General features: G+C 47.0%; 1 protein-coding gene across 2 annotated transcripts in view; it reads right to left on the bottom strand.

Annotated features, from left to right (window-relative positions):
• Window positions 1-238: 238 nt before the first annotated feature.
• LOC142502470 (DNA repair protein RAD51 homolog 2-like) overlaps window positions 239-24,334 on the bottom strand; it is a 481,442-nt gene continuing 457,346 nt past the window's right edge. The window contains exon 6 of one of the 2 annotated variants that reach the window (XM_075613500.1): window positions 239-952. In XM_075613500.1, the coding sequence (XP_075469615.1) occupies window positions 922-952 (31 nt within the window). In that variant the 3' untranslated portion in view covers window positions 239-921. The remainder of the gene's footprint in view (window positions 953-24,334) is intronic. The other variant, XM_075613501.1, reaches the window with a different exon arrangement.

Raw genomic sequence — 24,334 nt, 5'->3', positions numbered from 1 at the left:
GTGTACTGATTTGCATATCACTACCCAGAATCCTTGTCTGCAGCTGAACCACTGCATGGCATGTAACAATGGGGTGAATGAAGCAGGTTTCTGGACCTGTGGAAGACGTACAGATACGCTCACATGACTTTGTTCTCCATCTTTGTCCTACAAGTAGTAGACCAGTTTTCAAATGATGCACTTCTGCAGCAATCGCGTTAAATAAGTCTGGGGAGCAACAAATAAAAGAGATGTCATTTGATGAAATTACTTTTATTCAAAAAAAAGAAGAGAAAGTCGGCAGAACACAGGAACATAATACGGCTAAAAAACACGTTATGTGGGAAAATAAACATCGGCGTCTCACACAGTAATAGAGTATATCAGGGGCGCTCAATTCCAGTCATCTAGACTCCCCAACAGGTCAGGTTTTAGGATATCCCAGCTTCAGCACAGGTGGCTCAATCAAAGACTGAGCCACTGAGTGGGCCACCTGCACTGAAGCAGGGATATCCTTAAAACCTGACCTGTCGGGGGGTATGAAGGAGGACTGGAGCAACCCTGCAGTATATGGAATACGGGACATTTACCGTGCTGTAAAGTCTCTTCCCAGTGCTGGGGAAATCTTCCCTAGCACATTAAATGATGGTCTAACATTTCTTCGTACTGCAACAATGTCCCCAGGTATAAAGCACGGTTTAGAGTTTACAGGTTTCAACTAACACAACCGTTCATTTTATTGAATACAAAATAATTCTACTGGGACAAAATCATGTCATTTTCATTAACACTATAGGTGGGTTTCCCTTTAAATCCGCGGTGAGTGTGCTGCAGTAAACCAGTTCTGCGGAGCCTGACGGTCGTCACTTGGGTGAAGCGCGTGGTAAGGAGTAGTTGAAGGCGGTTCGTACTCTTATTGGCTGGAGTCCGGGGTCGGTTCCTTCACTGGTTGAGTCTTGATGATCCAATCCGTCTTAAAAAAAAACAAAAACAGCAAGATGATATTATCATTACCATTCAAGAATAATGCACCAGCATGTGACACAGCGCAGTACAATGGGGATGGGATACAAGCTGCAGCACAAACAGATTAACATCAATTTACTCATGAATGAGAATACAGCAGGCCAGGAGCACCCTGCTCCAAGGAGCTTACAATCTAAACAATTCAACAGTACATCGGAACGAACAAAGTGCAGTCTTGTCAGTCCTGCGAAGAGACCCCCATTGACCTGACACTCCCGCAGGGAGACCCCCGCTGACCTGTCACTCCCGCAGGGAGACCCCCGCTGACCTGTCACTCCCATAGGGAGAGCCCCGCTGACCTATCACTCCTACGGGGAGACACCCGCTGACCTGTCACTCCCGCTGGGAGACCCCCACTGACCTGTCACTCCCGCAGGGAGACCCCCGTTGACCTGTCACTCCCACAGGGAAACCCCCGCTGACCTGTCACTCCCGCAGGGAGACCACCGCTGACCTGTCACTCCCGCAGGGAGACCCCCGCTGACCCTTCACTCCCGCAGGGAGACACCCACTGATCTGTCACTCCCACAGGGAGAGCCCCGCTGACCTGTCACTCCTATGGGGAGACCCCCGTTGACCTGTCACTCCCGCAAGGAGACCCCCGCTGACCTGTCACTCCTACGGGGAGACCCCCGTTGACCTGTTACTCCCGCAGGGAGACCCCCGCTGACCTGTCACTCCCGCAGGGAGACCCCCGTTGACCTGTCACTCCTGCAGGGAGACGCCCGCTGACTTGAATAAGGCCCAAAGTAATTTATATTTAGGAAACTGGGGAAACGAGTTGATGCAAACAATGAGATGTGTAGAAATAGGCCCATATTTACTAAGGAGTGCTGCTCTACAAGACACCTTTCGGCTCTGAAATACATCTTATGACCCATGCAGTGGAACAAGGTGTCTGTAAGGCGTAATGTGTCTGCTGGCACGGGAAGGTGTATTATGAAAGAGCACCGCTTAGCAAACACGGCCTATAATCTCTTAATGGCTTCCTTAAGCCTGGCCGGAGGGGATACAATGCTTTGCATACTGCAAACCCCTCTGGCAGAGAAGGGATCGATATACGTTCTGCTGGGAGAAAAAGTGCAAACAGCTTACAAAGGGGCGAGGCAAATCAATCAGACGTCACTTACAGGCACATGAATAGCACAGGTGAATTAATTGACTAACCTGTAATTACCAAGGACCAACATTTCTCAGGTGATAATGAATTATCAGATCACATCAGGCTGTGTGACAGCAGAAATGGGCTGATAAATCCTGTTTGCTCCTAGTAATTGCCCTGCAAGTTGCCACAGACCTAAGCAAATATGTACTTAGCATTATCTCCCCGAGAGCTTCATCGTGTTACATGGAAACTGTGGTTTCCCTGAGTGAGTGTGGAGCGCACCCGATATTAACATGCCAGTCCCCATTGTTCAGAGGTTTAGCAAGGTTAATAGGAGTTCAGGGAAGCGGTTTTTGTTTCAATGAGATACAGTAGTAATGGATCTGGGAATAGAAATAGTCCTCCCGTACAGAAGTGATAACCAGCATGTATAGCTGTGCATGTAACGTTTCACGTGGCCATGTACACACGCACAGTGAGACACGCGGGCGTGTACACACGCACAGTGAGACACGTGGGCGTGTACACACGCACAGTGAGACACGTGGGCATGTACACACGCACAGTGAGACACGCGGGCGTGTACACACACACAGTGAGACACGTGGGCGTGTACACACGCACAGTGAGACACACGGGCATGTACACACGCACAGTGAGACACGCGGGCATGTACACACGCACAGTGAGACACGCGGGCATGTGCACAGGCACAGTGAGACACGCGGGCATGTACGCACGCACAGTGAGACACGCGGGCATGTACGCACGCACAGTGAGACACGCGGGCATGTACACACGCACAGTGAGACACGTGGGGGTGTACACACGCACAGTGAGACACGCGGGCATGTACACACGCACAGTGAGACACGTGGGCATGTACACACGCACAGTGAGACACGTGGGGGTGTACACACGCACAGTGAGACACGTGGGGGTGTACACACGCACAGTGAGACACGTGGGCATGTACACACGCACAGTGAGACACGCGGGCATGTACACACGCACAGTGAGACACGTGGGGGTGTACACACGCACAGTGAGACACGTGGGCATGTACACACGCACAGTGAGACGCGCGGGCATGTACACACGCACAGTGAGACACGCGGGCATGTACACACGCACAGTGAGACACGCGGGCATGTACACACGCACAGTGAGACACGCGGGCATGTGCACACGCACAGTGAGACACGCGGGCATGTACACACGCACAGTGAGACACGCGGGCATGTACACACGCACAGTGAGACACGCGGGCATGTACACACGCACAGTGAGACACGCGGGCATGTACACACGCACAGCGAGACACGCGGGCTGCATTCCTAAACAAAGAGGTGCAGGAAATCGCTTTCAGAATGGGGGTTGGCAATGGGAGGGGTGAAGAAAAGTAGTGGGCAAGTGGTCCATGTATCATTTGAAACTAGTGGTACTGTGCTCTTGTTTAGGAGATTTCAGCTTATTTAAAAATAAAAATAAAAAAGACTAGCAGTATTTATAATGTTTATTACATGGTTATGATATTACAATTAAAGAAAAGCTCCGGTAGGTTCCAACTCCACGCTAGCCCAGACACACTCCACGCCAGCCACACCCCACGCCAGCCCAGACACACTCCGCTCCAGCCACACCCCACGCTAGCCCAGACACACACCACACGCCAGCCCAGACACACGCCACGCCAGCCCAGGCACACTCCACTCCAGCCCAGACACACGCCACCCCAGCCCAGACACACGCCACCCCAGCCCAGACACACGCCACGCCAGCCCAGACACACGCCACCCCAGCCCAGACACACGCCACGCCAGCCCAGACACATGCCACGCCAGCCCAGGCACACTCCACTCCAGACACACGCCATGCCAGCCCAGACACACTCCACCCACACTCCACGCCAGACACATGCCACGCCAGCGCAGACACACTCCACACCAGCCCAGACACACCACGCCAGCCCAGACACACGCCACACCAGCCAGACATACGCCACGCCAGCGCAGACACACTCCACACCAGCCCAGACACACCACGCCAGCCCAGACACACGCCACACCAGCCAGCCACACGCCACGCCAGCGCAGACACACACCACACCAGCCCAGATACGCCCCATGCCAGCCCAAACACACTCCATGCCAGCCGACACACGCCACGCTAGCCCAGACCCACTCCATGCCAACCCAGACACATCCCACGCCAGCCCAGACACACACTGTCCACATGCATATATACGGTTATCCACTGTACCACAGAGACTGTGGGCCTGGGCTTTTGTGTTTACACCCCCAATGGTCTCATTCAATATGATGTGAAGCTTCCCCACACTGGAGATGTCAGTCTCCCTTCTCCAGCAGCGTAAAACGTCTCGCTGCTTATGGGATTAACCCCTCGTGTGCCCCACGATATAGTCAACACGTCAGGAGGTCTGGCACTCCATGGGGGGCCATATGATGAATGGGGTGGCCAACTCTAGTCCTCAAGGGCCACCACCAGGTCAGGTTTTAAGGCTATCCCAGCTTCAGCACAGATGGCTCAATCAGTGGCTGAAGTAGGGACTGATTGAGCCACCTGTGCTGAAGCAGGGATATCCTTAAAACCTGACCTGGTAGTGGTGGCCCCTGAGGACTAGAATTGGTCACCCCATGGCTACATAGTCAAGATAGATAGTACAATCAGCCTCACGACTTTCCCTCAGAGTCAGCAATATCTCACATCTTGCATTATATATACTGCCAATAGTGTGTCCATGTCGGGGGTCACTATTTAGTAACCCCTCTTACCCCAATGACTATCTGGCGTAGCCCTATTAGTAGGTGTGCACTGATTAAGGGACTATTTTTCTTCCCCCCCCTGGGTGTGTGCCTTTGTTTGCTCAATCCTTCCCTTAGGTGCACCTACTAGGCCTCAGTCTTAGTCGCACATTAGGCTGAGCAGTGGGACTTTCTCTGCTTATAGTGATTATGGGTGAAAGAGCGGTGTGTGGCTGAAATTCACCGTACTATAATACAATGACGCTTAGAGGTGTAGAATGGTAAGTTTAGGCCTGTGTCACGTGCGGCCAGGGTTGCCATCTGCGACTGAAGGCCGACCTGGAGATTTTTTTCCCCCATCAAATATACCACTTGCCACCGGCGTCCTCATGGCATCTTCCCCCTGCAACTCTCTTCAATATGGCTGCGCAGCGTCAAATGACACTGCATTGCCATGACAACGGGACGCAACGTAACGTGGCGTCAAGCTTCCGTGACAACGTATGCGTAGCGTCTCATTATCATGGCAATGGGCATCACGTGATGCTCTTATGTCACGTGGCGTGCCCGTTGACATGGCAACGCGGCGCCATTTGACGCCGTGCAACCATATTGCCAGTAGTTGCCGGGGGAGATGCCAGGAGAAGTTGCCGCCGCCGCGGGTTACCACCACCCGGAGATTTACTAGGTAAACCCGTAGCCTGGAGATACGTGACCAAAACACATGGGGTGAAACCCGGAGTGGTGGCAACCCTGCGTACGGCACACCGCTGAGCACGTGACCTGCATATGGGGCAAGGGTTAATACACAGCTCTCTAGCCGGACCACTTTTCACCTTTGCCAAGGTCCCTCAAATGGACAATATCTCCCCTCAATCCGTCCCCATATTCCACCTGTCATCCACAGCACACAAGTGAGCACGTGACTTAGATATGCAGCCAGGGTTTGTACACATGGCTACGCTAGCCAACTCACCTTTCTCTTTCGCAAGCTTCTTTGAGTGAGTTAATATTAACCCCTTACTCAATTGCAATCATATCTATACGCTTCCACCACCCGAGAAATTATGCAAAATATGTAAATTAATATATAACTGCCAGGGTCACAGGTCCCTGTTTATTAGAGAAAAAAAATTGTGTATTTAACACACAAAAATCTGTTGTAGCAAAATGTGTCCGAAAATGTAAACACTCTCCAGAGCGTGCACCAGTTCATTCACAGCCCCAGAGCATCAATTATTAAACAATTATTTAATATATATAAAAATACAGTACATCAGATTACAGAAAAAGATAATTACAAGAACATACAATTACAGTAAATGCAGAACAGTTTCTTAAAATAACAGGATAAAACATAAAACAGAAATCCCTATACAGTACGTAACCATATGTCATAGGGTTTTCCCCAGAGAGGTCACTAGCGTAGAAATATTAGAATTCACGTGTTTGATCCAAAACACACCTCTGTTGAATTTTCATTTCATATCTCCAGGGCAAACCCTATATACCATTCGTCTCCCAATAAAAAAACCACATAAGCCCACCCCTGTCGTATATCAACTGCTAGATTGATGGTTTTATGACAGACGAAAAAAAGCTCCTAAAAAATATGTTTACATTTTTGCCTCAATATATAAATGCACTCATAACTTCCTTTCTCTAAAACTTAGACACACGCGAGTCATATCAATAGATTAATTCTATTATGGCAGACGTAACAAGACTAATTAGGACCGTCTTGCTCCTACATTTTAGTGACAAATCTGTCCTTGGCACCTCTTCCCATGTAGTGTGTGGTATGGTCACATTATATTCTCATTTTTAATAAAGTCCCCAAAGTATGTGGTGACCTGTGTGTCACCTCTCTCTGGGGTGGACAAGTAATCATTCAAGAATGTTTAGTTTTCTTTGAGGCTGACAGAGCAGTATCTGGCTATTGTTTATTGCCTTCTAAACTATACAAATGTCCATGATAGCTGCCCCCCCCCCCCCAATTAAGCCCCTTTTCAAGACCAGCACAGACCCAGGAAAAGTCTTGACCTGTCATAAACCCAATATATTGTATTTTTAACATGAAACTGTAGCTACATTAACCCCTTGAAACACCAGATTGATTAAAACACTTAATCTCTCATGATATTATCATGACAGCCCACATTCAATTCAATTGCCTGGAGCTCATAGCTTCACTGTTATGGAGAAAACAGCTTCACATCATCTTACATAGCACTTTGGTGTCCTTTATTTATACATGGAGCTTAAAAAACATTTGTGTCTTTTTACCAGAGGGATATTCCCATTGTATAGTTTTATCCCACCCTTAAGTTTCACGCAGAATGTGTCATTGGGATAATGTGACAAGCCTTAACACAGTTCTCCGGGGACCCTCCAGTTCTCAAGCTCGACCCACACATAATGGCCCCTGATATATACCATTCAAATACAGTACACACTTTTGGGAAGTTTGACATATAGCCAAATATATACAGCATATATAGCTCTATATATCCATGCAATGTTGGTATTAAATTGATGCTTAGCCAAGCATTTTTAATAGTGTTTTCACTATTACTAATCCCACCGTTGTTGCTAATTGCGGACTGGGGATTTTAAACAGAAATTAAAGTGGCTGATTTACTATCTCTGCGCTAGAGTGACATTTTCATTATAGTCCCAGAGATGGCTTCAGATTGTGTGACATTTGAAGGGTAGGATCCAAAAAACAGCATTTTTATGGAAAAGTGCTGATTTGTAACAGTGAGATTCCATCATAGTCTGCAAGGCTGCCGTAAAAGTCAGTAAGACTGGCCCCAAATCCGTGAGAAACATGTAGTTATAGGCAGGATTGCAGCGATCTGCAGTCTTATTAGTGCGATTTGTATCTTAGCTGTACAGTCTGACACTATACAAATATGTATTCTTAACCCCTTGCAATGCAACCCCCTAAAGTGAGGAGACAGATAGATATATCCCAGCACATGTAAAATCTACAGTGTGTTTGCATGTGACTGTATGTGTGTGTATGTGTATGTGTGTGTGTGTGTGTGTGTGTGTGTGTGTATGTGTGTGAGATTACTGAGTGATTTCACTATATTACCAATGCTGTGTGTGTGTGTGTGTGTGTGTGTGTGTGTGTGTGTGTGTGTGTGTGTGTGTGTGTGTGTGTGTGTGTGTGTGTGTGTGTGTGTGTGTGTGTGTGTGTGTGTGTCATTACTGAGTGATTTCACTATATTACTAACCGTGTGTGTGTGTTTGTGTGTGTGTGTCATTACTGAGTGATTTCACTATATTACTAACCGTGTGTGTGTGTTTGTGTGTGTGTGTCATTACTGAGTGATTTCACTATATTACTAATTGTGTGTGTGTGTGTGTGTGTGTGTGTGTGTGTGTGTGTGTGTGTGTGTGTGTGTGTGTGTGTGTGTGTGTCATTACTGAGTGATTTCACTATATTACTAACCGTGTGTGTGTGTTTGTGTGTGTGTGTCATTACTGAGTGATTTCACTATATTACTAACCGTGTGTGTGTGTTTGTGTGTGTGTGTCATTACTGAGTGATTTCACTATATTACTAATTGTGTGTGTGTGTGTGTGTGTGTGTGTGTGTGTGTGTGTGTGTGTGTGTGTGTGTGTGTGTGTGTGTGTGTGTGTGTGTGTGTGTGTGTGTGTCATTACTGAGTGATTTCACTATATTACTAACCGTGTGTGTGTGTTTGTGTGTGTGTGTCATTACTGAGTGATTTCACTATATTACTAATTGTGTGTGTGTGTGTGTGTGTGTTTTCACTATATTACTAAGCCAGTGTGTGGAAAAAAAATAATAATTAAAAAAAAAAAAATATATATATATATATATATATATATATATTTTAATTATTATTTATATATATATATATATATATATAAATAATAATTAAAATATATATATATATATATATGTGTGTATATATATATATATATATATATATATATATATATATATATATATACACACACATACACATATATACACACAAACACTATATTCAGATATTCCCTTATACAAACCAAATCAATAAATATTAACCCCTGTGTGCAGAAGCGCCAGGAATGCATCGCGTTCCCACACTGAATTCCCACAGACAGAGCTGACAAAACCTCGATTGTCCGTGAAAATCCTGGACAGGTGGTTTCGCTTCGCTGACATAAATGAGAAAATAATTCACATGTGCTTTTCAGACTCATTCCTGTGGTGAGTTACACCATAGCAAAACAGCTCCAGATTCTCGTGCATTTCCAGGGCAGCAGATTAAAAGGTCTCAAAGTGTGAAGTTTACTTCCAAACCGAACACAAGATTTTCCACTACTCAAATTTCTGAACTGGAGCCCGGACTCCTGACATCGACGTCCACTGTACTGACTGCTTCCCGCACGTGTCTGCAAGTCTCCCAACATTCTGCTTAGATTGTAAGCTCTGTGGGGCAGATTTTCACGGCCCCCTGTAACGTTACTATTCCCTGTATTCTGTCTGCGTTGCCAAGCGCTACATACATAGTTGGTGCTATATATATTAAAATATACACACATACCATGGGCTGAAGGAGTGTCTTAGCGAGTAAAGAAAGGCGCAGGCTCTGTTAATTTCGGATACTTACCTCCGTAGGGGGTCTTGGTAGCAGCTCTGCAGGTTTAAAGCTTCCGGTCACACAGGCCAATAGGAAGCTGCACGGAGTGACGTCAGTGCTTCCTATTGGCCCGTGGGAGCTTTAAATCCGCCATTTCCATAGACCCACCCAGCCCTACGGCCACCCCCTACAGTGGTAAGTATCTGAAATGAACGTGGTTCAGCTCCGGAGACCCCATGCTTTACTCTATACTGCTAAACTGCTTTAAGAACATTCCATTTTGTAAATAGATCTGCAGTTAAAGTACCGAAATCCTATCGCTCGGTCAAAACCTCCACATTTAACCCGTTATTCCTCCACGAAGGACACTCGCTTCTTCTCAGGGTATGCTTTCGAAAGCACAACTGATATATTTAGCTTTACGTTTTAACCATATAAATGGAGCTGAACTCATCCCTAGCGGGGGGTGGGGGAAACACCTCCACAGCATCCTGAATAGGGGCCTTAAAGGATAACCAGTCCGAGAGCCATGTAAACGAATAATTACTCCGAGTACGGAGCGGACCATTGGCATTACCTAGCAACGGGCCGCTGGCTGTACCAGTGAAAATGCTTCACGCGGGAGGCTGGAATTTAAAGGAGCAGCGCTGCTTTCTGTGCTTGTTTTCTTGACATAGATAAGAAGCAGGGGGTCTCCGGGGCTGAACCGCATTCATTGCGATTTACCGGGGAAGGTAGCATCCCCTCCAGGGGAAAACAAAATGGCTTTTAAATCAGCGCTGTTGCGTGAGCCAATAGGAAGCAGCGACGTCATCTGTATCGCCTTCCCATTGGCCGGCGGGAAGCGTGACAAGCCGTCACGTTCCTGGAGCTGAAAGAAACTCTGTTTAGCTCCGGGTTAGCACCTCCTACTTCCCAATTAAATCAAGGTGGGACTGCCGCTTTAACACGGGCAGACTCCGGACATATAAATGGGGGGCGCGCCAATGAATTGAGGGGAGCACCTATTGCAAACAATACACCACTCCTGTCCTTCCAGCTATAGGGCCGTTATATAGTGTGTGCGCGAACGCGCGTGCACGTGACGCACGCTTTTTGTGTGTATGCTGTGAGCGACTGGGATGGAAGGTAATGTATATGTGTGTGAGTGTATATGTGTGTGAGTGTATATGTGTGTGAGTGTATATGTGTGTGTGTGTATATGTGTGTGAGTGTATATGTGTGTGAGTGTATATGTGTGTGTGTGTATATGTGTGTGTGTGTATATGTGTGTGTGTATATGTGTGTGAGTGTATATGTGTGTGAGTGTATATGTGTGTGAGTGTATATGTGTGTGAGTGTATATGTGTGTGAGTGTATGTGTTTGAGTGTATATGTGTGTGAGTGTATATGTGTGTGAGTGTATATGTGTGTGAGTGTATATGTGTGTGAGTGTATATGTGTGTGAGTGTATATGTGTGTGTATGTGTGAGTGTATATGTGTGTGAGTGTATATGTGTGTGAGTGTATATGTGTGTGTATATGTGTGTGTATATGTGTGTGAGTGTATATGTGTGTGAGTGTATATGTGTGTGAGTGTATATGTGTGTGTATGTGTGAGTGTATATGTGTGTGAGTGTATATGTGTGTGAGTGTATATGTGTGTGTGTATGTGTGAGTGTATATGTGTGTGAGTGTATATGTGTGTGAGTGTATATGTGTGTGAGTGTATATGTGTGTGTATGTGTGAGTGTATATGTGTGTGAGTGTATATGTGTGTGAGTGTATATGTGTGTGTATGTGTGAGTGTATATGTGTGTGTATGTGTGAGTGTATATGTGTGTGAGTGTATATGTGTGTGAGTGTATATGTGTGTGAATGTATATGTGTGTGTATAGATTGTGTGAGTTAAAAATGAATGAAATAATATTTAAGAAAAAAAAAGACGTATAAGTAAAAATAAAAATTATTGTGCAGCTTTGACACATAAACACACATATACACACACACACACACACACACACACATTACAGCGGCGGTAGCGGCGCAAATTCATTATTTCCCCCATCTTCTCCTTCGTCAGCCGGCTCCACGCTCACTGCCGCACGCTCAGTCACTATATAACAGCCCTTAGGGAGACTGAGCAAATGGAAGTGCAGTTTTAATACAATCCCACTCGCTGCCCTTCAACTGAGAGACATTGGGAGAAAAGCCAGAATGTTCTAAGCACAGGAAACCAAGTCATTTGCTCCGTTTTATCAATACTTCTATAAATTGGAGGCAGGGTTTTGTTTTTTTGACTGGTTCCAAGTTCCGCACTTCATCATTTCAACTGAAGTACAAAAATATGTCTCGAAAACAGTGTGTAGGGCGGGGGTGGGCAACTCCAGTCCTCAAGGGCCACCAACAGGTCAGGTTTTCATGCTATTCCTGCTTCAGCACAGGTGGCTCAATCTTCAACTGAACCACTGATTAAGCCACGTGTGCTGGAGAAGGGATACCCTGAAAACCTGACCTGTTGGTGGCCCTTGAGAACTGGAGTTGCCTGCCCCTGGTGTAGAGGCAAAGTCTGTAATAATAATAATAATGATATTTTGTTTTCTAATGTAGCCCTCACAACATACGCAGTGCACATAGAAATCTGCAGGCGCAATCAGCCCCTACCCCAAAGAGCTTACAATCTAATTTGGCCAAACACAGATAAAGTGAGACACCCAAGGTTACAAGCAGAGGGATACCCGTTTTAACCCGTTCCCTACCAGAAGACCAGCAACACTACAGACTCTTGATCTCTTGTCTTAACTCTGTGCCCAGGACATACGTGAAAACGAGAGGTAACTCTCAATGTATTACTTCCTGGTCAAATATTTTATAAATAAATAAATCTCCTGGTCCTGACCAACCTCCCCCTCCTCCCCAGTGACGCAAATGGAAGTGGGGTACGCTCCCCGTAAAAAAAATAATGACGTTCCATGAACGTACTGAGGTCCCCTGGCTCGCCAGCCCCCCCGCGATGTTTCGGGAATGTCGCCCGGGCCACCTAAGGGTTAACATTTTAGCACAGGGGTTACTCCTTCAGCATTTCATGGAAGGTCCCAATGCAGGAAACAGTTACTGCACGCTCAGCGCTTTCTTTCTCTGCTTCTAAAGGATAGAAACAGGAAATTGCTAAGCGAAAGCAGGTGGTGTATGCTGGCTGCAGAGCCAGAGCAGGAAATAGCCGAGTGGCTGAATGGATTCAGAAGAATGCTCTCCCTCCTCTTCCCTGGAGCATTAAGATGACTCTTATCCCTCAGCCTTTCAGCTCTACCCCCACCTCCTCCCACGCTCACCCCTCAGGAGCTATCCAAGCTGCCAACACCTTCTCATTCAGCTGCTCTCGCCCCTCACCCCCCTCTCCAATGTCAGTGTGACAGCCCCCAGCCATCGGGGCACCAAAAAAATAAATAAAGCGATGGGGGGCGGGGGACGGGGGGGGGAAAGAAAATTAAAATAAAATAACCACCCCTGAATGATGACTGATGCATTCTTCCTGCCACGCACAGATAGGAAGCAGCGGTACACCTCGGTACCTGCCAGATACAGGAATTAGCAGCAGTTAAAGCAGAAATATGTTGCTTGCCAACTTTATTCGTTTGTGCGTATGTATCTGTGATTTAAATCCCTTTGCTGCCAAAAGGGCCCGGAGGAGTTAAAATCACATTCTCACGTCAAAACGGCACAAAAAGAAAGCACTTTGTTGAACTCGCTCATTCCTTTACCGAGTAGATTAATGCAAATGTCGAAGCTGCCCCTTAAGGCCTGGAACATAGTGCCCAAAACAGTGCGGAGGCGCGCTGAGGCTCAGGGAAAGCACCGCCTGGTCTTACACAGCGCGCCGTCAGTGGGCGGGTCTGGGGGCGGGCCAGTGACTTCACGGAGCTGGTTCGCCCTCATTGGGCGAACCGCTCACGTGACCGGCCCTGCGCTCCGGCGAGCGCCAAATTTCAAAACTCCGTCAGACACACGCTTCCCCAAGCGTGCGGACGCGTGCGCGAGCCCCTGCTAAAGCTGCTCGCATTGCGGCTGCAGGGGCTCAGTGCCGAGCAGCAGCACGGGTCAGCGCATAAGCGCTGACCATGCCCGAGGCCAAAGGCTGCGGCCACGCTGCCGCTGAGCGCGGTGTCCTGCATAAGGTAGCAATATCTATTGTTACAGTTTGCAGCTCAAACTACTGGGAACATTGGCAACAAATTATCACAAACAGGAAAGTGTTGCAAAAATCTTGCACTGCTGGGGAGGTGGCTAAAACCTGCTAAAGAAATCACAGGATGCAAAGTATATTAAAACTCATTAAAAATATCAATAACAGTTTAATTTTAAAAAAAAACAGATTTATTTAAAACAAAACACGTAGGATATTGAATGAATTGCTCCTTTAAGTGTGACCTCTAAATAGTTTTTTTTACCGATGCACTTAAAATATGTTAAATAGAATATTTTTAAAAGATTTTTGAAACAAAGAGATAACAGACTGTGGGAAAGTTACAGGTGAGGCGGGTTACGCAATGTAAAAAAGAAACCAGTCAGAAAATATCTTAGGGTTAAGGCTGTTTGTTTCATTGTTTTTATCCTGTTGACACTAACAGCCTCTTGCGTCTGGCTTTAACAAAACCTGATAAGGACGGCAGGGTGGAAATTACTGCAGATTAGCACAGAGGTCTGGGGTTTGTTCCTAAAACTGCAAAAATATAGCTTATCTCTGGTCACTCCTTGCCCTTTTCCATTTGACCCCAGCCAAAGGCTCTCACTGTACTTTCCTGTTTTCTCAGACGCTTCCCAGCGCTGAAGAAAAGTCTGCTCCATTCCAAGAAATGGGACTGAAACCTTCCCCAGCAAGGTGAAAACTGCCTCTTAACATATTGAGTATCAGGCAATGGGCATGATGATTACTGACAGAGCTACTGTACGTGTGGGTTCCCTCGCAGTGCTGGAAATGTAATGGAGTAGAAGCACTTAGCACAGCGGTGCGCAAACTGGGGGGCGCGAGACTGCCTGCGGGGGGGCACGGGGTTTACAGAGGCCCCGCGCGCTTCCCGAAGGCACTTAAATTAAGTGCCGGGGGAGCTGCAGGGCCTCTGTAAGCCTTTACTTACCTTGGCTGTGGTGGCTTCCTTCCCGCATCACCATGGCAACGCGGCGTCTGTCATGTGACGTCATGACGCCGGAGCAGAGGTAAGTGGGGGTGAGGGGGGGCGCGGGAGAGAGGAGACCGTTGGCAGGGGGGTGCAGGGGAAAATGTTTGCACCCCCCTGATTTAGCATATAACAGATTCACTAAAAATGTTGGCTGATAATTTAAGCCAAGCGTGACCAACTCCATTCCACAAGGGCCAACAACAGGCCAGGTTTTCAGGATATCCCTGCTTCAGCACAGGTGGTTCAATCAGTCCCTGCTTCATCACAGGTGGCTCAATCAGAGGCTCAGTCAGAGATTGAGTCACCTGTGCTGAAGCTGGGATATTCTGACAACCTGACCTGTTTTAAGGATATCCCTGCTTCAGCACAGGTAACTAAATCAGTGGCTCAGTCAATGACTACACCACCTGTGCTGAAGCAGGGATATCCCCAATACATGGCCTGTTAGGGGCCCTTGAGGACTGGAGTGGCCACCCCTGATTTAAGGCGTATTTATTAGCGGTGCGAAAGGCCACCGGCAGCCAACTAATAATCCGCGCGCACGCACGGCATAGCACGCGCCCGGCACTACAGAACGTGGCTAAGAGATGCTCAGAGAGAGGGGCCGCTCCTGCCTGCTCTCACTGTGCAGCTCTTCCAGACTGATGCAGCCCGGTACGATTAATACAGCGGGAGTCTTATTCGGAAGCAGGGACCCCGTATTAATCCCGATGGGCAATTACTCTGGCCCTGGGGAATCCACGAGCAGGCAGTGGCCAGGCAGCTTTCAACTACAGTTTCCTGGCCGAATACTCGACAATGTATCTGGCTACATCTGTATTTAACAAAAAAGAATCAAAGTCATTTGTTTTTTTTAATAACGTCTTTATCCATAGTAACATCGAGAGTTTTTGTGGTTTTTTTTTTTTTTTTTACTCAACATAACTGATTTGTGTACCTGGTTCATAGTAACCAAAAGCTGAGAAGAGTTTTTGTTTACAATCTTTACCAAATCTCTTTTGTGAGGTCTGTTTATGACTGGCAGATACAATAGATCTCTTTAACAAATAAAGTTAGACATCTATCTAGAAAGGAAAGAAATATTAAATAAAGTAAACATGGGGAGGATGTTGATGCAGGGAGAAATCTGATTGCCAATACTGGAGAAGGGAAGGAATTTTTGCCCTTCGAGAGACATCATTGGATAATGTTTCACTACATGTTGCATTGTTTGGTACATGATCTCCAGTGCTGAACCCCATTCATTTCATCTTAGGGGACCCCCCTGCTACTTACCTCCTTAGGAGGTGCAGGTATTTATGCAGGCAGAGAAACTGTGTGCCTAACATAATGGCAGCGTTTAAATGTCCCGCATCACGCAGTTCAACAGGAAGCAATAACGTCACCCAGTGCGGCTTCCTATTGGCCGAGTGGCCAAAAAAGCCGGGGGTCCCCAAAACCTGAAATTAATGGGGTTCTGCTCCAGAGACCCCCTGCTTCAATCCTGGGTAAAAAATAAATAAATCTACATTTAAAAAAATTACAAAAAAGAACATAGATTGCTGCTTTAAGGGTGATTGAATCTTTCTAAGGTAGCCAATTACAATGATAACTTGTTTAAAAGAAAACCTTTTTTCCATGCCTCTTTGTGAGACTGACACCGCAACCTATTAAACACGTCACTGCATTTGTTCACTTTGGTCCCAAGAGGGACTTATCATTTCAAACCTTCTCATGCCGACTTTTCAGCCTCAAGACTTTGAACGCACATCAGTGGAGATGGATCTGGCTGTCACTGAGCCCCCTTCGTTTTTCTCCCTGCGCTGAGAAGCTCTCGCGAGTGACCATCATGTGGTTTCAAACCTGCTAACACACTCCGTCTTGTGAGTCACGAAATGGAAATTTTGGTTCATTCTCCCTCGGGAAAATGAAAGATGGAAAAAAAAAAAAAAATGAAGCTACAAGACTAAAGCATTTTTTACGTTATGGTTCATAACTTAAAAAGGGTAACGAAATATGAATCGTGATTTTTTGCATAACACAAGAGCCATCCTTTATTAAATTTTTTACCCCCTTTGCAATGTGCTGCCGATCCCATCTGGCAGTGAAGCGGTTAAGGGTCGTGAAGTACGTGTTATGAGCTACAGATTGTCCTTGAAAGTCCTTGAATGGATGTAGCAAACTAGATGAGACAGGACAGATGATGAATTCCAGAACATATTGCGTCAGTAACAGATCCTGAAGGAGTTCAGTGCAATCCTTCTTGGTTAGCTCCATATAAACTTCCAGTCATCAATGAAACTTGTGGTTACATATAAAGGAAGGCAGATTACCTCTGGGCATTTTGGAAGATGAAGACAAGATCAGGACTGGGAACTTATTCAATATGCTCCGAAGCAGCCAATCGTTATCTGCCAAAAGCTGCCACTGAAGAGGATGGCAGGTATCTGCCGGTAACGGTGTAACGGACTGGTTTTGGTGTGTATTGAATTTCCCCCATAATCAACAAGCAATGAATCGCGTGGACTTCTGTTACCAAAAGTAGCTGACATTAAAGTCTGCCTCTCGCCGATCGCAATGTACCAACGTAAACAAAAAAGGTACAAAGATGCATCTCTTCTGGCGTTTGCACCAGATGTAAGAAAGGGTTTCCTACATTTGGCGCAAATTGTTAGCCGGAGAAGTTTGCGCCACTTCCAAACAGGTGGGTAACGCAGAACAAGACCATCATGGTGTATATATAACCCCATTTTATCTTCCTGCTTCTGAAAATATATATATAAGTTCCTGATAGTGGAATTTGCAGGAGAATATAATTGCCCCCCGCACTGTTATTGCCCGTGAGACAGAAAGTAATGGGGGATGTGTCATAGCGATGTTCCGCTTACTGATAGGCTTGCAAATACCCTAGAGCAGGGCTTTCCATACTGGGGGGAGCAAGATTTTCCCTGAGGGTGGGAGGGGCGGCGGTTACAGAGGTCCTGAGCTCTCCCCCAGGGCAATTAAATTAAATGGCAGGGGACCGCGCAAGACCTCTGTAACACGTGGTCACGTGATGTCACATTGCCATGGCAACATGACATTACTGTAAGGAATTGGGGAGCGCGTCCCCCGCGGCGCACTCCCTCCTTACCTGCTGCCTTGCGCAACCCCGCTGTCTATACAGCACAGCGCGCACTCACGGAGGAGCTTTGTGGACATCGCGGAGTCTGGCTCCGCCTCCCGCTTATGGCGCACGTCGGCGGCGCGCACACGTGATGCGTGTGCACCGCTCCCCAGCTGCGCGTCGACACTCATCATGCTCACCTGTCTCCTGCACCGCTACACCTATCCCTGCCTCCACTGAGGCCGCACCTCTACTCCTCCACTCTCTCCCATTGGTCCTGTCCTCCTATATATGCTCTGCTGTGCCACTTGCACTTTGGCTGAGCATAGTTCCTGGTAGCGTTCTCCCACTTCCTGGTTCCTAGCCTTGCCTTGTTCCGTGTTCCTTTACTGCTGCGGCAGAGTTTATTCGAGCATTTGCCCGTTCTCTGCCGCAGCAGTAGCCTGGCGCGCGCCCGAGAGTGACGGGCGCGCGCCGAAGCAGCGGAAGAGCGCCCTCCGATCGGGGCGCTCTCCCTACCGCTGCCGGGTCCGCCGGGTCCCCCGGAACCCCCTGCCGCTGTCCCGCGATCGCGGGACACCAGGGCTCCCTCGGGGAGCCCCTGGACGCGCGTGCAGGGGGCGCACGCTCCCGAAGACGCGTGACCGCGCGTCATCGCCGAGGGGCGGCCACTAGCAAGCCGGGAGATTTCCCGGCTTGCGGTACCGACCACACTGCAATAAAGTGTGTCGGTACTGTACCTTGCTTTCTAGATTATTCTCCTGTGTACCGACCCGGCTTGACACTTGGACTCCGCACTTCTGGCTTACCGACCCGTTTATCTCTGACCTTCCGCATCTCTCCAATCCTCACCACGGCTTTACGGACCTCTACGATTCTAGTGGCTTTAACCCCTGACCACGGCTATCGGAACTCTGACTATTCTACTGGCTCCTATCTCTGACCTCGGCAAGTATCAAGACTAATCTACACTCTCCAATCCTGACCCGGCTACCTGACCATCCACTCTCCAGACGTGCCCCCATGGCGGTGGGTGGCATTTTTACCCATTCCCACCTCAGGGTCCCGCCTTCTTTGTGGTGAGCACAGCGTTAGTTACATGACCCCACAACGTAATTTGATGTCGGAGCCGATCAGGGGGGGAGGGCGAGCACGGGAAAGCAGGCAGCGGTGTGCAGGGGGAAAACTTTGTTCCTCCCTGCTCTAGAGAGTGACGGCAAACACCATTTGTGTCAAATAGAACACATTTGATGCGGAAAGTGCATGAAATTAGATGTTTTTCTGCATAATTCCAGATTTTTACTGCCTCGAATTGCAGTCAGTTTTTGGATGAGTTTGCATGGCATTGTGTTGTAACTTGTGTATGTGTGTATGGATCCTCAGCAGAGGATCACAGGGTAACCAAGTTAGTAAAAGAGAAGTAAACTAGTTGTATCACCAATACTGTGTCTGTATTCTTCCTGCCGCCTGACCGCAGGCCACGCGTGGCCCAGTATTTTATTAACAGGGACTCAGGCCCCGGCCTCAGCAATAGTCATACGTCTGAGAGGTAAAAGTAGAGGGGTTACACATGTCTTTCTCTCTCTCATGGGAAGTTGCTCACCTTATAACCTGGGGCGTCATCTCCCTGTGCCTCGGGCACCACAATTAGATTGTAAGCTCTTTGGGGCAGGGACGTACAGTGCCTGCAAAATTCTATGTACAGCACTGCGTACACTATACAAGGTACAAATGACCAATATTGAGGCTACCAAATTTATGAGGTGCCAAATTGATTTGAGTTTTACAACACAGTGAAGGAGACAAACACCCATGGCCATTGATTGACACCCAGTAATATATGTGATAATGTCCCTTCTCCTAAATGCATGGAACACACAATAAGAATGAAGTCAGCGGGGTGAAGCATGGGCAGCAGCGGGTCGTGTGTCTCAGATGTACACTGTGGTCATTGGAAAGTCAATCAATACACTGCGGTGTCCTTCCTTACAGGCTCAGTCCTAACCCTCCACTCTGCTTGCACATCACCCCGCACTGCTGCCTGGTGGCAAATTCTTCCAAATCAGGACTTCTGGGTAAATTGTCACAGCCTTTCAGGCCCTCTGACATTTAGCAGCTCTATTTCCTACATATACACACACACACACACACACACACACACACACACACACACACACACACACACACACACACACACACACGCACAAACACAGGCATATATACACACACACACACATATATATATATATATATATATATATATATATATATATATATATATATATATATATACATACACACACACACGCTGAAAATACCTGGCTTTCTTGGGAATTGTAAGAAACCAACCTCAATCCTCCCCTCCTCCCCCCCCCCATCTACTCGCCTTCTATCGCCTTCCCCTCATCTCTCTCCCTACCATCACTTTCCTTTAATACCTTATGATGTCCCCAATTCTTTCCGCCTGTCTCCTTTTCCAGCAACCTTACTTTCTCCTCACGTGCCAGCTGACTTCCTCCCTTTCTTCGTCTGCTTTCTGTGTAAACTATATAACTATCTGACTCTCCTTATCTGACACCAGGCTATGTGCATTATGATGTCACGTGCCAAATACATAGTCCAACAGGTACAACGCTCAGTGGCTGACTTGCTTGTCAGACAATTAAAAATAGAACATATCAATCAAACCTGCTCCTTGATCTCAGGAACCATCATGCAAAATGTGGTTACGATATCTTAAGAGGCGTCCCAAAGCATAGTACACAGACAAACAGCGTCCCAAATATATATGTAGCACTCTCTGCCCTGCCCTAGGGAGGTCACATCAATGTTTCTTCTCCTGGCTTACTCAGAGTTGATTACCTTATCAGGGTGCTGGATTAGTGTGGCTAGGCAATAATATAGCAATGATGGGTGCTAGGAACTTTATTCATTCAACAGCATTTATTGTTACATCAATATACACAGTGATGTTGGTATGGACATCACGGCATTCTCCCTAGTGTTGTCTTCCCTAGCTGCCCCCATCTCGGCCTCGGCTCGGGAGGTGCTGAGAGTCGATCCTATTTGTTACCCAAGGAAGCCTTCTTCTGGGTGGCTTCGGTAGGGCTTCATCTCGTAGGGACCCCTGTCGGGCCTGGTGTTATTCTCCCTCTGTTGGTGATGTGTCCGTCCTGTGGGCACTGCATACCACCTCTTGGCAGTCTGGAATGGGACCAGCTATGGACCCTCCAATGGTGCTGGTCCAACTATGCCTCAGGACTATTGCCTGTTGAGCCCCCTCTGGGAATAGGCGGCCTCTCCGTCAACGAGTGGACGGGAGTCATCTCTGTGGGATGCTATCTAAAACAGGGTACTGTCCCTAACTATAAAATAATAAAGGGGGATCCTCATTTTATTTATGATTGTGTTAATTTGTCCAATTACATTTGAGCCCCTGAAATAAGGGGACTGTGTATGAAAATGGGTGCCATTGCCCTTCCAGATACTTCCCCCTCACTATATACTGTATATATATCCTACCATGACATCACTGTCTCCAGCAGAAGTGGGCAGGGATTAAATTCTGCCGAGTCACCACAGCGCCATCAGTTGGGAAAGGAGCGTTACGCTGTGTGTGGGCCCACACAGTTAACCCCTTAAAGCCATAGTAATCCCAAAATGGGGTTACACATAGTAGATTATTTTTGTTTAGAGATCAACAAGAAATGTCATCTAGTCATTATGAAATTATTAGCAGTGGGGCAGAGATACTTACTGGGGTAACATAAAGGATTTTTCTATCATAATTCTCGATATGAAGCAGAATTCTTTAATTAATAAAAATAAATGAATTCTCCTTTCATTGGGGTTCTGGCAGCTTTTTCCATACAAACAGATCATTGAGTATATGAATTTATAGACTAGTGCCTGGGGACAAATTACTTTCATAAAGCAATTTTCCAGCTGTATGGCTTCATCACTACACCCTGCATCGGCCCCGCTAGCATGCTCCCATTCCATCACTCACACTCAGGATTCCTGGTGACTGCACATGACAACCACAGTCAGCTGTGTAGGTCCGTAACCTCCGACTTCTGGAACAAAACTTCACAAAACATTCTCACCGATGGGACGTTGCTTTGCATAAAATCTCACGGCTGAAACCCCCCCCCCCCAAAAAAAAACACAACACCGGTTGTGACCCAGTTATGACATGCAAATGAGCACACACAGTGAGTCACTGTCATTACCCAGAATCCTTCCCTGCAGTGGAAGCACTGTTTTCTAAGCGATAATGGGCAAACACAGGGCTGCAGACCTATCTGAGACATGCAAATGCAGCACACGTGGTATTTTTATTTACTGCTCAATAAAGTGTAGCATCTGATTGATGTTTTCAGTCCCTCCCCTTCCCCTAAAATTAATTCAGTGTGGAGCCCTTTAAAGCAGATTACCAACCGTAGCCGGCTTCCTGTTTTTGATTCAATTGTAAGCTCTTCGGGCCAGCGACTCCTTTTCCTAATGTTACTTTTATGTCTGAAGCGCTTCTTCCCATTATGTGTTATTTGTATTATTTGTTATGTATATTATGTCACATGTATTACGGCTGTGAAGCGCTGTGTACATTAATGGCACTATATAAATAAAGATATACATACACAAATTTGTTTTTCATTTTTCTTTATAAAAAAAACAGCAAAACAAAAAGGCCCAAAAGCCTGCAGTAGAGTATCCACATGGCAGCACAGAGCTGGGTTCTATACAGACTTCAGGGACACTTATCCTGAGTTCCTGAGATAAGGCACTTTGAAGTCCATTGAAGGCACAGAGTTAAGGACAGCTTAGCTGCCATGTTAATTTCAGGTTTAGACTCATTTCCCAGGAATAAAACAGTTAAAAAAAAAAAAACAGTAAGCAAGGAAGAAAGGGTTTGGTGAAAATAGACACCGTACTGTATAGTAATCTTTAAAAACGGCACCTTATAAATCATCATCTTTTGTGTTATTAAAGTCTAGGGGGACCTTTGATAAGATTTGCTACAATTCAAAGGTCCATGAAGGACCAAATGGGCAATCCTACCTAGGATCTATGTGTACTATTGGCTGTGTAATATTTAATAGGTTAATATATAAGGGTTGCAGGCTTTGTACGAATGACTTAAACATCCCTACAAAGAAGGATGTAACATGAAACAATAGAAGGGTTCTTAGGCAGACTGATGAAAAAGGAAGCTTAGGAGGATGAGCTGCTCACTGGGGTCTGAAGCCGAAAATTCAATAGCGGGATTATATATACACATGACAAAAAAAAAATCCTACAATGTGGAAGGAAGGAGGGGGCCGCAGAGCACATCAGCCAAACGTGACTTCCAAATCTCATTCCAGCGTCTCTACGTGTGTGATGAATTGTGTTTAATTACAAAAAGTGGGCTTGATGTCAGGAACTAAGAATAGATTGTAGATATTGTATTATAGCCTCATTATGTAAGGGAGTTGTGCGTGTATGTATGTATGTATGTATGTATGTATATATATATATATATATATATATATATATATATATATATATATATATATATATATACAGCTGAACCCCGTTATAGCGCGCCCCTATATAACGCGGTTTTCACGTGGCTCCCGTTTTTTTTTTTAAATATTTTTTTACATTTTTTTTGCACACTGCACACTGCACACTGCACACTGCACACTGCACACACTCTCACTGCACACACTCCCAGCACTCACTGCACACTGCTCACAGCACACACTCACACTGCACACTGCACACACTCTCACGGCACACACTCTCAGCACTCACTGCACACTGCTCACAGCACACACTGCTCACTGCACACTCTCTCACTGCACACTCTCTCACTGCACTCTCTCACTGCACACTCTCTCACTGCACACTCTCTCACTGCACACTCTCTCAGCACTCACTGCACACACTCCCAGCACTCACTGCTCACTGCACACTCTCACTGCACACTGCACTCACTGCACACACCCACTGCACACACTCTCACTGCACACACTCCCAGCACACACTGCACACTGCTCACAGCACACACTGCTCACAGCACACACAGTCAGTGCACACACTCTCAGTGCACACACTCTCAGTGCACACACTCCCAGCACTCACTGCTCACAGCACACAGCACACTCTCACAGCACACAGCACTCACAGCACACACACAGCAGTCACTGCACACTGCTCACAGCACACACTCACACTGCACACACTCGCACTGCACACACTCTCACTGCACACACTCCCAGCACTCACTGCTCACAGTACACTCTCACAGCACACAGCACTCACAGCACTCACAGCACACTCTCACAGCACTCACAGCACACTCTCACAGCACACTACACTGCACAGCACACCACACTCACACCTCCCACTCCCTACCTTTGGAGATTGGAGCGGAGCTGGCATCAAGAGGAGGGGGGGTGTCGGGAGGAGGGGGGGGGGTTGTTGGGAGGAGGGGGGGGTGTCGGGAGGAGGGTGAGTGAGGAGCAGGCTGGGACTCGGGGGGCTGCGTGGGCTAGGCCCAAAACTGATTATGCCGCGGAGGGCCGTTAGGTGTGGGGGCCTCGGGGGGGGAGGAAGTGGATACCGGT

This window comes from Ascaphus truei, chromosome 9, assembly GCF_040206685.1.
Source record: "Ascaphus truei isolate aAscTru1 chromosome 9, aAscTru1.hap1, whole genome shotgun sequence".
Taxonomy (NCBI): Eukaryota; Metazoa; Chordata; class Amphibia; order Anura; family Ascaphidae; genus Ascaphus; species Ascaphus truei.
The sequence above is the reverse complement of the archived record's forward strand: the minus strand, read 5'-3'. Positions and strand labels throughout refer to the sequence as shown.